Source organism: Rattus norvegicus, chromosome 7, assembly GCF_021556685.1.
Source record: "Rattus norvegicus strain SHRSP/BbbUtx chromosome 7, alternate assembly SHRSP_T2T, whole genome shotgun sequence".
NCBI lineage: Eukaryota > Metazoa > Chordata > Mammalia > Rodentia > Muridae > Rattus > Rattus norvegicus.
Window position 1 is genome coordinate 13,481,769 of NC_141540.1, and position 15,467 is coordinate 13,497,235.

The window sequence follows — 15,467 nt, forward strand, 5'->3', positions numbered from 1 at the left end:
ACATTCAGTTTCTCAGTGTATTGTAACCGAGTCCCACTGACAGTAACTCTAGGACGCTAGTGATTGTCACCGTTATAGATGACACAAGTTCAAGGTGTTGGGCACACATCATCTCAACTGTCTTTTCTATACTTTCAGTTCTCATTGTCTGTGACCTTAGTAGACAGCTGGCATCCATGCCTTGCAGTAATGCTTACCCTGGGGGAAAAGGCCACAAGTTTGAGTCTTAGACTCTGCTTTTTTACCTAGAAGGACCCTAGGGCAAGGTCTTCAGAGAAGGCACCATCCCTGAGTTCTCCACAAGCTTCTTTTTTTTTTTTTAAAGAGTTACTAATTTATTATATATAAGTACACTGTATCTGTCTTCAGACACACCAGAAGAGGGCATCAGATCTCATTACAGATGGTTGTGAACCACCATGTGGTTGCTGGGATTTGAACTCAGGACCTCTGGAAGAGCAGTCAGTGCTCCTAACCGCTGAGCCATCTCTCCAGCTCCCTCTCCACAAGCTTCTTAATAGCCCGCACTCACCAGTCACCTACTGCACACCTTACTCAAAGTCAGCTCATGCCAGTTTGCATGATGAATTTCCAACTGTGCCTGGAGGTGGGTGGGTGGCACTGTTTGGTCTTTTATTTCTTTTTTTTTTTTAATTTATCCATTTATTATATATAAGTACATTGTAGCTGTCTTCAGATACACCAGAAGAGGGCATCGGATCTCTTTACAGATGGTTGTGAGTCACCATCTGGTTGCTGGGAATTGAACTCAGGACCTCTGGAAGAGCTGTCGGTGCTCTTAAACGCTGAGCCATCTCTCCAGCCCCGGTCATTTATTTCTCAAATATTGTATCCCTAGAGGTGTGAGTGACATAGAATTATTTAAAGATTTATCTATTTAATGTATATAAATACACTGTAGCTGTCTTCAGACACACCAGAAGATTCCATTACAGATGGTTGTGAGCCACTGTGTGGTTGCTGGGATTTGAACTCAGGACCTCTGGAAGAGCAGTCAGTGCTCTTAACTGCTGAGCTATCTCTCCAGCCCGACACAGAATTTTAATTCACACCTAATTTACCCCAAGACACGGGGACTAGTCAAATCCACAGCAATATTGGGTACTCTGAAATTAAAATTGAAGTTGCAATAGGTAAACCAAAAATGTTAAGTTAAATATGTCCCAAATATGAACAGGGACACTAAAGACCTCCCATCGTCGCCCTAGTCCCACTCCAGTTATCTTGATCTCCTCACTGCCATTAAAGCCTGTGCCAATTCCTGCCTTACTACCTTACTACCTGCCCCTCTTCTTCACTTAAATCCTGTAGAAACTTCAAGACAAAGACCTCAGCCTTCATTTTCAAGTCTCCTTTTTTTGCACATTTTAATCCCCCCTCCTTTTAGAAACTAAAGAACGACTCCGGTTCCCATATTCCTTTGTGATTGCCCGATAGGACTACAATTCCCAGAAAACCAAGGTACCGGATGGGCACTTTCTCTTTCCTTTCCTACCTCTTTCCGGGTCGGACGGTCATGTCCTGCACTTTTAAGTCTTTTATTTTCCTTTTCATTAACTGCGCCAAACATAGGGCTTAAACAACCTTTACTGAGAATAGGTTTAAATAGCTTTGTAAATGATCTGTATTTTGAGGCTTGGATGAGTTAGACTGTCCGCCATAGCTTCGTCTGGGAGCCGCACAGTGGTACTACAACTTCCAGGGTGCTCCACGCGCAAGGACTGCCACAGCTTCTGAGAGGCCGCAACGCGAGTCTTAGTATGCCTACAACTCCCAGCGTTCCACCGCGCACGGAGCCGTTTAAAACGAGGTTCGCTCACAAGAAAGACTACATTTCCCGAAAAGCGATGCGGCAGACAGGGACGTCCGCAGCGCTGCCCGAAGGACCCTAGGGCAGGCGCGGGTTATCCGTGGTTCTGCCCGAAGGACCTCAGCAGCCGCCCATGCTGAGCTGAGTCCGCGGAACCGCGGTCGTTCCTTGTCGCCGTCCGCCGCCGCCGCCTTTGCGGCCTGCCGCCCACCGGGATGCTGGAGGAAGCGGGCGAGGTGCTCGAGAACGTGCTGAAGGCGTCGTGCCTGCCGCTCGGCTTTATCGTCTTCTTGCCCGCTGTGCTGCTGCTCGTGGCGCCGCCGCTGCCCGCCGCCGACGCCGCGCACGAGTTCACCGTGTACCGCATGCAGCAGTACGACCTACAGGGCCAGCCATACGGTGCGCGACCCCTGACCTCCTCCCTTGACACTGCCATCCCCCTACTGCCACACTAGTCCCCCCAGTTACTGTCATGCAGAGGACCCCCGACTGCTACCCCTACTGACATACTGATCGTGTTCCCCAGCCCTTCCCCTCAGTTTCCCTGCTGTAACACTGACTCCTGTCACCCTATCCCATTATCGCCACCCTGATTCTTACCTCTCCTCGATCCAGTCACCCTGATCCCTCTCTGATAGCGGTTGCCTCAGACCTCTCTCAGGCTGGCGTCTGCCCCTGGGGTTCCCTGGGGCCTTGGCTTCCACAGCACCACGCCTTCACCCCTTTGCTCTGCTCCCCACCCCTCGCCAAGGTTCCCCAGGATCTCTGTCCCCATACCTAGGCTTTGGGCTTCGCAGAGCCTCCTGCTCCCTGCTTATGGTGTCTAGCCTTCCAGAACCTTCTGCTCGTTGGCTTGCCTCTCAGCCTTGATGCTAAGTCTCTGCTTGAATGACAAGACCAGTCCCCCATTTTTGAGCGGGTGTGCCAGCCTGGTCTGTGGACCCAAGCCTGTCTATGTGCACCCCACGGGCCCTTGTACCCAGAATTACATTAATTTCTCTTTAAAGCGCACTGTTACCATGGCAGGGTCATGTTGCTGCCCCAGCTTGGGGAGCTCTAAGGGGTGGAGGTCTGCTCAGCACCTTGCAGGGCCTAGAAAAGTGCCCTGAAACAGTGCCCTGGTGCCTAGGGCACCCTGGGGTGAGGGTCTTATTCTAGGCCAGGTCCACAGGACCAAGAGTAGGTAAACAGGTGCTCCTAGTGCCGTCAGCATCTGCTTGCAGTTCTTAGTGACCTGGCGTCTTCTGAAGAGCCACCTGCTAAACTGCCAACTGTGGGGTGTCACGGATGGCCGAGGGAATCATAGAAGCCACTTGAAGCAAGTGGTACTAAGCCTACGGTTGTTCCAGAGCATTCCGTGATCCGGAGGGCAGTTCCTAAACCACTAATTTTCACATCTGCTTCTCAAATGCACAGAATCTTGGATGGGCTGGCGTGTAGTGTGAGTGGACTCGTTTACAGTGGGCAATGCCTGGCGTGTGGCTTTCTAGCACATCCTTGGGTGGACATGAACCAGTGGGATCTTGCATCCTGTTTGTACCCTGGAGGACCCAGCATGGGGCAGCCAGCCAGAGCAGGTCTTGAAAAACCCTGGGGTTAAGTCCCGTGAGCTCCCCTCAGCCCCTGGCTACTCAACAGCCTTACCGCAACTCTCCTTACCCAGCTTCCCCTGCGTCTTGTTGAGAAATAACCAGCACTGGTGGGAAAGGCGGCTTGTGCAGTGTGACTGTGACCCAGGCTGCCATCCCTCCCGCTGTGGACTCTGGCCTTCTTATCTTGAGGCTTGGAGTAGAACTTCAGCATCTGTCAGCCTCCCCAGGGCCTCGGTGACCCTGAGGCCCAGTGTCACCTCACTGTCCTGGAGCCACCTGATGAGGCTTGGCCTCCCTGGTTGTGGATGAAGTTTTATTGGTCACTGACACCACCGAGCCAAGCAGCCAGCATTGGGGGGGAGTCTGCTGATTGCCCACCTGCCTTTATGACACCCCTGAGCTGGCACCACTCAGTTGGAACTGAGACCCTAGCTGGCCTCCTGTGGGTAGTAGCACAATGGTTTTGGGGAGTCCTGGGGACTGGTGCTGGCCAGCACTGCCCACCGGGGCTCTGTGTCCCGTCCCCACAGACAACAAAGCTGGATACGGAACACCATCTTGCCACGTATCCAGCTTCAGTCTCTAGGACTCCCAGAAAGCACTGTTCCCTCGGGACATTGGAGGGACCTGCAGGGAGCGCTGCTATCTGAGCCGCCCTTGGAGGCCAGGAACAAGTTGAGGAGGAGAGCTGTCACCTCTCCCTGAAGGGAGTAGGGTGTCTGCCTGCCGGGAGGTGCTTGGCCCATGCTGACTTTTGGGAAAGTTGTTTCCAGTTGTTCCCTCACCTGGCTCCCATGGATTCTGCGGTCCTAGGAAGTGGGGGCTGGGCCTCAGTTGGGCCTGCGCCCCAGGTTCCCTGTGTGCCCAGGAGATGGCCATTTCTATGCTGCCCACAGGGAAGTCTGGGCAGCAGGTCCACATCCGGCTGCTGCCCTGGGGTGCGTCTCAACCCCATGTGATTGGGAAGATCATACATGAACTGTTCTAGACTCAGCCACCTTGTGCCTTTGACACCCGGGTCTCTGAGTAGGAGGGTGTCCTGTCAGCATTCAGGTGACCACCCTGGAGACCCCACTAGAATGGAGTTCCCTCCACAGTGAGCCCTCTGTCTGTGCCCCCTCCTGGCCATGTGCATCTAAGGGGTACTGCCTGCCATCATTCTTGTGAGAGTTGAGCATTTATAAAACACCTAATGTATTCTGTGCCACCCAGTGTAACTGTAAGTGGGGCCCAGGGGACTCACTGTGCTGCTGTGACGGGTGCAGGCCCCAGGTCATGACACTGTCACCCTGTGTCTCCCACAGGCACACGGAATGCTGTACTCAACACAGAGGCGCGCACAGTGGACGCGGATGTGCTGAGCCGCCGCTGCGTGCTCATGCGGCTCCTGGATTTTTCCTATGAGCACTATCAGAAGGCCCTGCGGCAGTCAGCAGGTGCTGTGGTCATCATCCTGCCCCGTGCCATGGCTGCGGTGCCTCAGGATGTTGTACGGGTAAGCCCATGTCTCAGTCCCATGTGTGTCCCTCAGGTTGCATCTTAGAAACACGGGGGCGTGTCCTTCCCCTTCTGGAAGGAAGCTGAGGTTGGGGGCATTCTGGGGGTGGCTGCAAGTCCCTGAATGCCTGCACTCCCCACAGCAATTCATGGAGATCGAGCCTGAGATGCTGGCCATGGAGACTGTGGTCCCCGTGTACTTTGCTGTGGAGGATGAGGCCCTGCTGTCCATCTATGAGCAGACCCAGGCTGCCTCTGCCTCCCAGGGCTCTGCCTCTGCGGCCGAAGGTGAGCCAAGCCTCCAGAGCAGGTGGGGTAGCTGCGTCCTGCATCTACGGGCCTTTCCTAGGCTTCTGTGTCTGCAGTTCCACCCCAGCTGTGGCCCCAGACACAGACCCAAGTGACCCCCCCTTCTGTCCCCAGTACTGCTGCACACAGCCACAGCCAATGGCTTCCAGATGGTGACCAGTGGAGCCCAGAGCCAGGCAGTGAGTGACTGGCTCATCACCAGTGTGGAGGTGAGCCCCCACCTTCTTAGTTCGCCCCAGGGCCTTTGCACAGGCTGCAGCACCCTGATCCCAGACATCTAGTCACCCATCTGCCACGTGTGGGAGGTGGCATGACAAAGGAACGTTACTGCAGGCTGAGGCTGTGCCTCAGTGGGCAGTACTTAGCAGCTCAGTGTCCTGGGCTCACTCCCCAGGGTCACATGAGCCTGGTGTGCTAAGACACACTTGGGAGGCTGGGGCAAAAAGATGAGGGGTGCAGGGCCATCCTTGACTACATAGTTCAAGACTACCATTGAGACACAGGAGACCCTAGTTTAATAGGGACAGGGACAAAGAGGGCACAAGAGCAGAGAAGAGAAAGAGGGCAAGAGCATGAGAAGAAAAGAAAGCCCTACTTTTTTAGTTCTGTCACCAGGGGTCCTCTGAGGGGATAAGTCAGTCAGTCACAGTAGGGGGACAGCAAGCCAGACTGCAGTGCCACGGGCAGCCGTGCAGACCTAGTGTGCACTGCATGATTGTCTATGGCATTCTGGTGAGTGCTGTGATGGCAGGTAGACAGACTGTCCTTAGTCATGGAGGGTCCTGGGGACTTGGTGTGGTCACCTCTGTGCAGTCCCTTCCTGGACCTCAGTCTGTGCCCTGGTCCACCGGGGCTGAGGGGACCGTCCACCTACGGGTGCTACCACTGCCTGTTCTTGGTGTCAAGGCTTATAGCACATCAGGGTGACCCTCAGGAATCACAGCCACTGCCTTGGGCATCTAGAATCCATCTCTGTCTCTCTACAGGGGCGGCTGACAGGGCTGGGAGGGGAGGACCTCCCCACCATCGTCATCGTAGCTCACTACGACGCCTTTGGGGTAGCTCCAGTAAGTACCCTGGCACAGGGCCAGGAAAGGTCAGGGGCACCACAGAAGGGCAGAGGCTGCCTGGCACCATCTTGGTGGGTGATGTGGGTGGCCGGGGACCCAGAACTTTACACCTACTCTTGAGTGTTGTGTTGCTGAGGAGATGGGTGCCGTGACTGTGACAACACTTATAAAAGGGTGAGTCAGTTAACCGCGATGGCAGTGGGGAGCTGGACCCTACATTCTGATGTGCAAGCTGAGGCAGACAGAGACAGATGGACAGAGTGGGCTGGGCATGAGCTTTTGGTACTCAAAGCCCAGCCCAGTGGCATACTTCCTCTAACAAGGCCACACCTAATCTTCCTCAGGTAGTGTCACTGCTGACTGAGCATTGGGGGCCATTCTTACTCAAACTACCACACTTGGCCCCAAGCCCTGCCTTGTCCATCTGTCCCCAGAGCCTCCAAGGGCAGGCTGCCCCAACCTCCCATGACTGTTTGTTTGAGATGGTCTCTCTTTGCAGCTCTAGCTGTCCTGGAGCTCAGACAAATCCCCCTGCCTCAGTCTCCCACGTGCTGGGGTTAAAGGCGTGGCCATGCTTGTCCAGTGGGCTTTCATGCATGCTTTCTCCCCTGGTGCCCTGTGGCTCTGCACCAGGTGGGTGGGCCTGGCCTACAGGAGCCATGACTGATGGGCCCTCTGCCCACAGTGGCTGTCACTGGGTGCAGACTCGAACGGGAGTGGCATCTCTGTACTGCTGGAGCTGGCTCGCCTCTTCTCACGCCTCTACACGTACAAGCGCACTCATGCAGCGTGAGTTCCGGGGGTGGGGGTGGGGGCTGGTCCAGCCCACCCCAGGGTGCTGTTGGTCAGTGGGGATGAAACCATCTGCAGCCAGAATCTCCCCTCTGTTTTATGGACACTCCTGGGTGATCTCTGGGGAACCCTGAGCCCTGGAGGGACCTGAGCAGCATCCCCGGCCTCCACCCATCCATGCCCACAGTTGGGACAGTCACACCTGTCCTGAGGTACCACCCAGGTCACAGGAGAGTGGTCTCAGCATTTGTGAGCTGGGGCACACAGGGTGGCCACAGTCGGGAGCCTACAACAGTGAGAGGTGGCGGCCAGTATCCGGCAGCCTCTTCATGGTCACAAGGTGGTCCCGTAGTGGTCACAGGACTGAGGGCCGTCACTCTTTTAAAAGTCATGAAGCAGCTTTGTTCTTGCTCACCATGGATATGTCTGTCCCTTACGGCCAGCACCAGTGGCCTCACTCAGCCCTGGCAGCCCTGTGTGACAGTGGCCAGTCAGCAGTACAGGCCATGGACAACCTGGGCTCAGTGGCCTGGCTCTGGTTCCCAGACTGGTGAGAATGTGAGGCACCTGTGAAGTCCACACATTTGTGTGTCCGCTGGCCCTTGGCATCTGGGGCTGGGGCAGTGTGGAGGTAGTCTGAGCTCCTCCACTTAAGGTTCTCAGAGGCCTCCCTGAAGGGCCCTCAGGGGACACTTGTGGCTGTCCAAATTGTGGAGCCCCTGGCCTGGCGTTGGGGGATTGTCACCTGGTGGTGGGTCTGCAGAAACCTGAGGCTTCCCGTCTCAGTTGGGAACCTTTGTCCTGGTCCTGTCACCCTCTTGACACCCACACCCACAGGTACAACCTTCTGTTCTTCGCATCTGGAGGGGGCAAGTTCAACTACCAGGGCACCAAGCGCTGGCTTGAGGACAGCCTGGATCACACAGGCAAGCCCGGCTGGGTGTGGGAGGTCCCAGACGATGGGCTGGTGGGCGGAGTCTGTCTTTGGTGGGCGGGGCCATGCCCCTCTGACCCCTTTCCTCACCTTACAGACTCCAGCCTCCTGCAGGACAACGTAGCCTTTGTTCTATGCCTGGACACCGTGGGACGTGGCAGCCACCTGCGGCTGCATGTGTCCAAGCCTCCGCGGGAGGGGACACTGCAGCATGCCTTCCTGCGCGAGCTGGAGATGGTGGCTGCGCACCAGTTCCCTGACGTCAGCTTCTCCATGGTACACAAGAAAATCAATCTAGCAGATGACGTGCTGGCCTGGGAGCATGAGCGCTTTGCCATCCGGAGGCTGCCCGCCTTCACGCTGTCCCATCTGGAGAACCACCGCGCAGGGCCCCGCAGCAGCATCATGGATGTGCGGTGAGCAGCAGACTGTTCCAGGCCCTCTGGGACTCCAGGCCTCTGGGGCTCTTGCCTGCCCGTTGCCTTCCAGGCCTTCTCTGGGCAGGGGCAGCTTCTGTAACAGTGGTTCTCAACCTTTAGGTTGAGCCCCCTCTGAGGTTGCGTATTAGACATCCTGCACATCAGATATTTACGTTAAGATTCATAACAGGCAAAAATTACAGTTTTGAAGTAGCCATAAAATAATGTGGGGTAGAGAGAGGTGGCTCAGCGGTTAAGAGCACTGACTGCTCTGACTGCTCTTCCAGAGGTCCCGAGTTCAATTCCCAGCAACCACATGGTGACTCACAGCCATCTGTAATGGGATCTGATGCCCTCCTCTGGGGTGTCTGAAGACAGTGACAGTGTACTCATATAAACAAAGTAAATAAATCTTTAAAAAATATATTTGGGGGTCACAACATGAAGAACTATATTAAAGGAAGGTTGAGAACTATTGCTGTAGAACCTTCCTTCCGTAGGGGTACCTTTGGTGGAGCACCCTTCAGAACCTGTGGGTGGCACTTTCTAGAATCTTCATAGAAGGCTCTTTCTAGAACTTGCTGAGACGTTCTTCTGTAACAGTCTCACAGAGGACGGTTGTCTTTTAGAAACTTCCATGGGTCTCTTAGGGGAGGTGGAGAACCCTCCCTTGGGTATCTTCTGTGGGGGTCAATTCTGGGGCCTATGCTGGGGCTTCCTTCTAGAACCTTTTAAGGGGCACCTTACAGCACCCGCACAGAGCGAGTGAGCTTCCTGGGTGGGGCATGAGCTAATGACCTTCTTTGTAGGGGAGCAGGGCCATCTTTTAGAGCTCTCCATGGGCTGCCCATGGAACAGGGTGTGGGCAGTTGTCCTGGGTGGGGTGGAGCTGAGTCAGGAGCAGGCTGTAGGGCCAAGAGCCCATCCCACAGCTGGAGGTCAGCAGTGAGGAGCAGGGTCTCCAGGACACCACTCGGGCTAGTTGCTGGGTTGAAAGAAGGTCACTCATCCACCTGCCAAGGGATCCTGGGTTCCCTATTCCCTGCGGGGTGTCCTGGGCCCTGCAGGTGCGGTGCTGCCCCCACACTTCCCTATAGCACCTCCACCTCACTGGGCCTTGGCTGTCCTGGGCGGAGGCCATGCTCACGCACACTCTTAGGCCCAGTCCTTGCTACCTAGCTGCTGTCCCCAGAGCCTAGTCACTAGGGTTGACTGCCTTGCCTGAGGAGCCTGTCCCTGTGTCCCCAAGGTCCCGGGTGGACTCCAAGACCCTGACTCGGAACACAAGGATCATCGCTGAGGCCCTAACAAGGGTCATCTACAACCTGACAGAGAAGGTGAGCCTCCTGGGCTGGCCCTGTCTGGGTAGTCCGTACAGCCCTGCTGACCAGCTCACACCTCCCTGTCCTTCCCTCTACAGGGGACGCCCCCAGACATGCCAGTGTTCACGGAGCAGATGGTAAAGTGTGGGGCATTGGGGGGGGCCACAGGGACCCATGCTGTGACCCCAGCTTGCACCCCTCTAGCAGGTCCAGCAGGAGCAGATAGACTCAGTCATGGACTGGCTCACCAACCAGCCCCGGGCCGCCCAACTGCTGGACAAGGACGGGACGTTCCTGAGTACACTGGAGCACTTCCTGAGCCGCTACCTGAAGGACGTGCGGCAGCACCACGTGAAGGCCGACAAGCGGTGAGCGGCCGGCCACGGGCCCTCAGCACGGGAGACACAGGCTCAAAATAGGAGCAGGCCAGGGGCCAGCATGGGTGTCAGTCCAGGAGAGTTCCTAGTCCCCTTCTTGACTATTTCAGAAATATTCTTAGCTTCCTGAACTGAGCACTTGACCTGTAGTCTGGGCAAGCCTCACGTCACGCTTGCCATGTTCCTGCATGGACCTCCCAAGCACTGTGGTGCCAGGGAGTTCTCTGAGGAGGAGCCTGGGGGAGAGGCACTGAACCAGGGCTGTCTCTCCACAGGGACCCTGAGTTTGTCTTCTATGACCAGCTGAAGCAAGTGATGAACGCTTACAGGTGAGTGGTGGGCCAGAGTCCAGGGCACCACCATCTGTGGGGATGACCATTCTCCCGTCCTTGACCCCATGGACTGTCCCTCAGGGTCAAGCCAGCCATCTTTGACCTGCTGCTGGCCTTGTGCATTGGGGCGTACCTGGGCATGGCATACACAGCCGTCCAGGTAGGTGAACGACTGTGCAAGCGTCTGGGGTGGGCGGGGGCTGGCTCTCCAGTGTCCCTCATGCATTGTTCTTCCCACCAGCACTTCCATGTGCTGTACAAGACGGTGCAGAGACTGCTGCTCAAGGCCAAGGCACAGTGACAGTGGCCATGCACAGGTGGCCCAGGAGGTACTAGCCCACGCACCCACAGCAGCCAGACTGAACCACAGAGGGTTTGGATGGGTCACTAGGATGCAGGGACACCTCTCCCTGTCCATTTCTTTGAATGTCCCTGGAGGAGAGCCCCGCCCGCCTGCAGACGAGCCCACTGGGATGGAATGATGACCCGGGCCACATGCACTGAAGGGCCGCACACTGCTGTTGGCCTCCCCAGTGGCTGGGTCCCAGAAGCCCGTCTCTGCAGTTCCCCAGAGGCAGCCACCGTCAGCCTGCCTCGCCCCAGCACTGGCCAGCACCCGACAATGTCTCCCTGATGCTCCTCCTCATACCCCTGTCCCGCCTGTTGTCACCTCTGCCACCATTGAACCCACCTGGTCCCCCAGCTGGATCTGAGCCACCTGAGGTTCTGGCCCCTCCTGCAAGCGTCCCTTCGCTCAGTCCCAGTGCTGGTGACTGAGCAGGAGTTGGCCCTGGTCTGGAGTGTGTGCAGTTCTGAGGTCTCCCCACCTTCTACACTGCCCCCCCAGCCTCAGTTTCCCTACCTGAGATACATTCTGGGGAGTCCAGTCCTCTGTCATAGTGTCTGATGGGACAACCAGGCCTAGCACAGCCCTGGATGTCCCCAACAGGATGGCCTTGGGAGGGGGACACCGGTGCTGATGGTTGACCTCAGGGACCCCACAGTGAATTGATTCAATTGATTCAATAGCAATATGACCCAGGAGGTGTCAGGCGGGGCAGTGGAGGCCATCTGAAGACCAGCTGCTTGCATCCCTCTAGCACCTGTTGAGGCCTGGCTCCCCCCACCCACCGTAGGCTGCCTCGGTTCAGCAGTGGTGGCTGCCACCCTGGTGGCACTCGTGTCATAGGACGAGGGGGGTCAGCCTCCTGCCCTGGCCCTGGGCACTCTCGTTCCCCTCACTACTCTTAACCTGGCAGCTGGTTACGGGTCTGAGGCCAGTGCCACCTGCCACTGAAGAAGTACACAGGGCATGTGCCACCTCCCTCTGTCCCGATGGGTCATGGGGATGGATTGGCCCCTTGGGGTGGCCGCGGGTCTGCAGTTGGTGGGTTACAAAATAAAAGCCATATTGAAGGACCGAGCCTGTAGGTGTCCTGAACATGTGCTGTTTGCTTCTCTTCTGGGTCTGTGGAGTGTCACCTCAGGCCCTGCCATCTCTCCTGGGCTGTCCAATGAACATCGCTTACTGGCACTGCACGTGCTCTCAGTGGAAGAGGTTGGGGACATGCCACATGGGGCAGGGGTCATGGCAGGGCTGAAGGCCCAAGCTTACACTAGGGCCCTGCTGCTCCTGGGATTCTGGGCCCTGCTCATTGCTCAAGTGCCTGTCTGGTAAAGTCAGTCAGCAAACAAAAGTTGAATTGCCGCTGTGAGGCTGGGGCCTGTCCACCAGCTCATGATGGGATTGCTAATCTCCCACTGTTGAAAGGGAGCAGGCCAGGTAGGCCACAGGCATTTGCACCAGGAGTTCTTCTGTCTCTATAACCACAGATCCTGGCAAAATGGGGGTCTGGGTTCAAGCAGAGGCATGGCCTGTTCCCAGGTCCTGGGACTGGTACAATAACAGGTTTTGATGCTGTGCTCCTGAGCCCAACGTGGGGGGCTGTTGTAGATCTGCACTGAGAGCCAGCCTGTCCCAGCATAGGGACTTCAGAGGCTGCAGATTGCAAGGGTCTCCCCACCTCCTACAGGCACATGTGTGCTTGTGGATGATTAGCACAAGATCAGTTTCTCCTGACCTCACCTGGAGATTGAACTTGGGTTATAAGGCTTGGCAGCAAGCACCATTACCCACTGAGCCCTCTCAGCATCCCTTTGCCTTACCTTTTGAGTTAAGGCCTCTGTCTGTGCCCTAAGTCAGGTTCCTGCTCTGATCTCCATAACTCAGGTGACTAGTATGGCTGCCATGCTCAGCTGTGACATGCCCGGGTGCTGGAGATCCCAACTCAAGTCCCTGGGCTCATGGTGGGGACTAGCTCCTCTACTGTTGAGGGAGGATGTCACTGCAGTTTTGGCTGGCATAATGGCAGTCTTCCTACCCCAGCTTTCTAAGAACAGAAGTGACAGGCCTGCACTACCACACTGGCTACATAGACTGGGCATGGTGGCACGTGATGTCATCCTGCCACTTGAGGTTAAAGGCGGTGCATCAGTTCTGGGTAATCCTTGGCCAGCCTGGGAGACATAAGACCCTACTTCAAAAGCGAAGAGATGGGGTTGGGGATTTAGCTCAGTGGTAGAGCGCTTGCCTAGCAAGCGCAAGGCCCTGGGTTCGGTCCCCAGCTCCGAAAAAAAGAAAAGGAAAAAAAAAAGTGAAGAGATTGTAAGTCTCGCTCCTCTCCCTGGCATCCACAGGTACCTGTGCTGAACCCCAGGGGTGAGTGGTGGACACAGCTGGCCCCAGCCTATGACCTCCAGGGAAGGGATGGGGCTGGTGACACCTAGGTACTCGTAGGATCTAGGACACCTTCAGTGCTCTTGCGTCGGGGTCATTGTTGGGGGAGACCGCCCTCTGGGGACCTGCACTTGTCACAACAGGGTGGGGGCAACCTCCCACCATAGACGGTGTGCAGAGCAGGGGCTCAGCTCAGCACCCAGGAGAATGGATTGGCCCTGAAAGTTGGCAAATGAGCCTGAAGCAAGTTCTAAAGCAGTCCACTCACCCGAGCATACGCAAAGGCTCCAGGCAAGGTGATTAAGACCCTCACGCCCCCCCCCCCCCCGTTCTGGTTTTCTGTCTCTTGTGGACTAGCAGCCGCCAGGCTCCTGCAGCATAGCTATGGTGACATCAGTTCCTGCGGGGGCTTGGAGGTGTGGGGGAAGGAGTCCCCCAGACAGGTGCTATTTTAGGACTAACATGGTGCTCGGGGTTGAGGGGAGCAGCGCCAGCTCCACAGGCCTCTTGTCCACATGTTTTGAGGACTGAGATATCTTTAAAACTGGGCATGGTGGCTCAAACCTGTGACTGCAGAGCTGATACTGAGACAGGGGGATGACAGCTGTGGGGCAGATGGCAGGACTCCCTTCTACCACCATCCTCAGCTCCTGGGAAGCCTGGTCCCCCTTTTGATGCTTTTTAATGATTCCCACAGCTCAGAGGCCCATGGAGCTCCCAGCATCCTGCTCCGGTCTCCATGGAAACAGCTCATCTGAGGACCAGCATCTCCCAGGGTACAGAGGATGGGATGCTTGTATGTGACTCCGGACCCTGGGCCTCACCCCTCCCTGCTCCAGCCTAGACATGGTGTCTCTGCAGTTAGCGCTACCTATGGATTACAGTGATGGCAGTCAACCAAGCCCATGAGGAGCTAGCCCGTTCTCCCTCCAGTGTCGATAGCACATGCAGAAATGGAGGTATAGATGCGTGGTCCATGCAGCAGACAGAGGAAATCATGGGAGACATCTGGGCTTCCATAATTGGCATTAGATCCCTGCACTCCTGCTTTGTGACCTTGCCCAAAGCATCAACTGCTCTGGGCCTCATTTCCTGTTTTTTTGTTTTTGGGGTTTTTTTGTTTTGTCTTTTGTTTTTTGTTTCTGTTTTTTGTTATAGAGGCTGGAGAGGTTGCTCAGCTGTTACAGCACTGGTTGCTCCCACAGACGACCCAGTACTGTTCCTAGCACCCACAATGGCGGCTCACAACCACGTATAACTCCAGTTCCGGGGAACCCGACGCCCCCTTCTGGCCATGTACACAAACAGGCAACACGCTGCACATAGGTAAATCTTTTTACAAAAACAAATTTTAGGAACAGGACTCCTTAATTCTTTTATGTATTTGAGACACTGTCTTATGTGCCCCAAGCTACCCTTCAACTCTCTGTAGCCAAGGATGCTTTTGGTTCTCTTTTTTTTTTTTTTTTTTTTCCGGAGCTGGGGACCGAACCCAGGGCCTTGCGCTTCCCAGGTAAGCGCTCTACCACTGAGCTAAATCCCCAGCCCCCCAAGGATGCTTTTGAACCCTGATCCTTTTGCCTCTTCCTCCTCTGGAAAAAAAGAAAGCATCAAATTCAGTCATCAACATTCAGAGTATTTTATTTAATATTGCAAATATTAACTATTTGCAATAATTAAAATGAACACAGAAATGCTATGCACAAAATATTACCTATTTAGTTTTGAGACAAGGTCTCTTGACATAACTCTAGCTGACCTGAAATACAATGTGTAGCCTCTGGCTTCAGACTCACAGAGTTCGTTCATGTGCTGCCTCACCCAGCAAATGTCACCATTTTCACTATGTACGGCGTAGGCACAGCCAGCGTAGGCACGGCCAGCATAGGCACGGCCAGCGTGTTGGAACAGGCATCCATGGCACTAGGAACTTCAATTGAAAATAAAAATATGAGCAGGGCAAGGCAGCGCAGGCCTGCCATCCCACTCTGACGATGGAGGCAGCTGAGGCAGGAGGATTGCTTCCAAAGGCCAGCCTGGGTGTCTGCTTCTGTCCTCGTCGGCTTCTCTACCCTACTTTGTTGTAACCGCCCTGACCCTGCCCTGCCCTTTGTGTCTATGTCACAAGCTGGCTTTCATTATGCACCTCCCTGTTTTCAGAGCCACAGTTCCCTTCCATGGCTACTCATTGTTTGCTGACTCGTTTTATCTTGACACAGGCTCTTATGATGTAGCCCAGGCTGCTCCAGAACTCC

The 15,467-nt window shown here is 55.4% G+C and overlaps 1 protein-coding gene across 4 annotated transcripts; it reads left to right on the plus strand.

Moving 5' to 3' along the window:
• Nucleotides 1–1,946: 1,946 nt before the first annotated feature.
• Nucleotides 1,947–11,898, plus strand: Ncln (nicalin). Of its 4 annotated transcripts, none has more exons than XM_087557078.1 (15): nt 1,947–2,230; nt 4,728–4,918; nt 5,064–5,208; nt 5,344–5,438; nt 6,216–6,296; nt 6,985–7,088; nt 7,929–8,017; nt 8,123–8,441; nt 9,694–9,781; nt 9,865–9,903; nt 9,971–10,134; nt 10,419–10,472; nt 10,557–10,635; nt 10,717–10,804; nt 11,505–11,898. In XM_087557078.1, the coding sequence occupies exons 1-14, from the start codon at nt 2,047–2,049 to the stop codon at nt 10,774–10,776; spliced, it is 1,692 nt and encodes a 563-aa protein (XP_087413204.1). In that variant the 5' UTR covers nt 1,947–2,046; the 3' UTR covers nt 10,777–10,804; nt 11,505–11,898.
• Nucleotides 11,899–15,467: the final 3,569 nt, after the last annotated feature.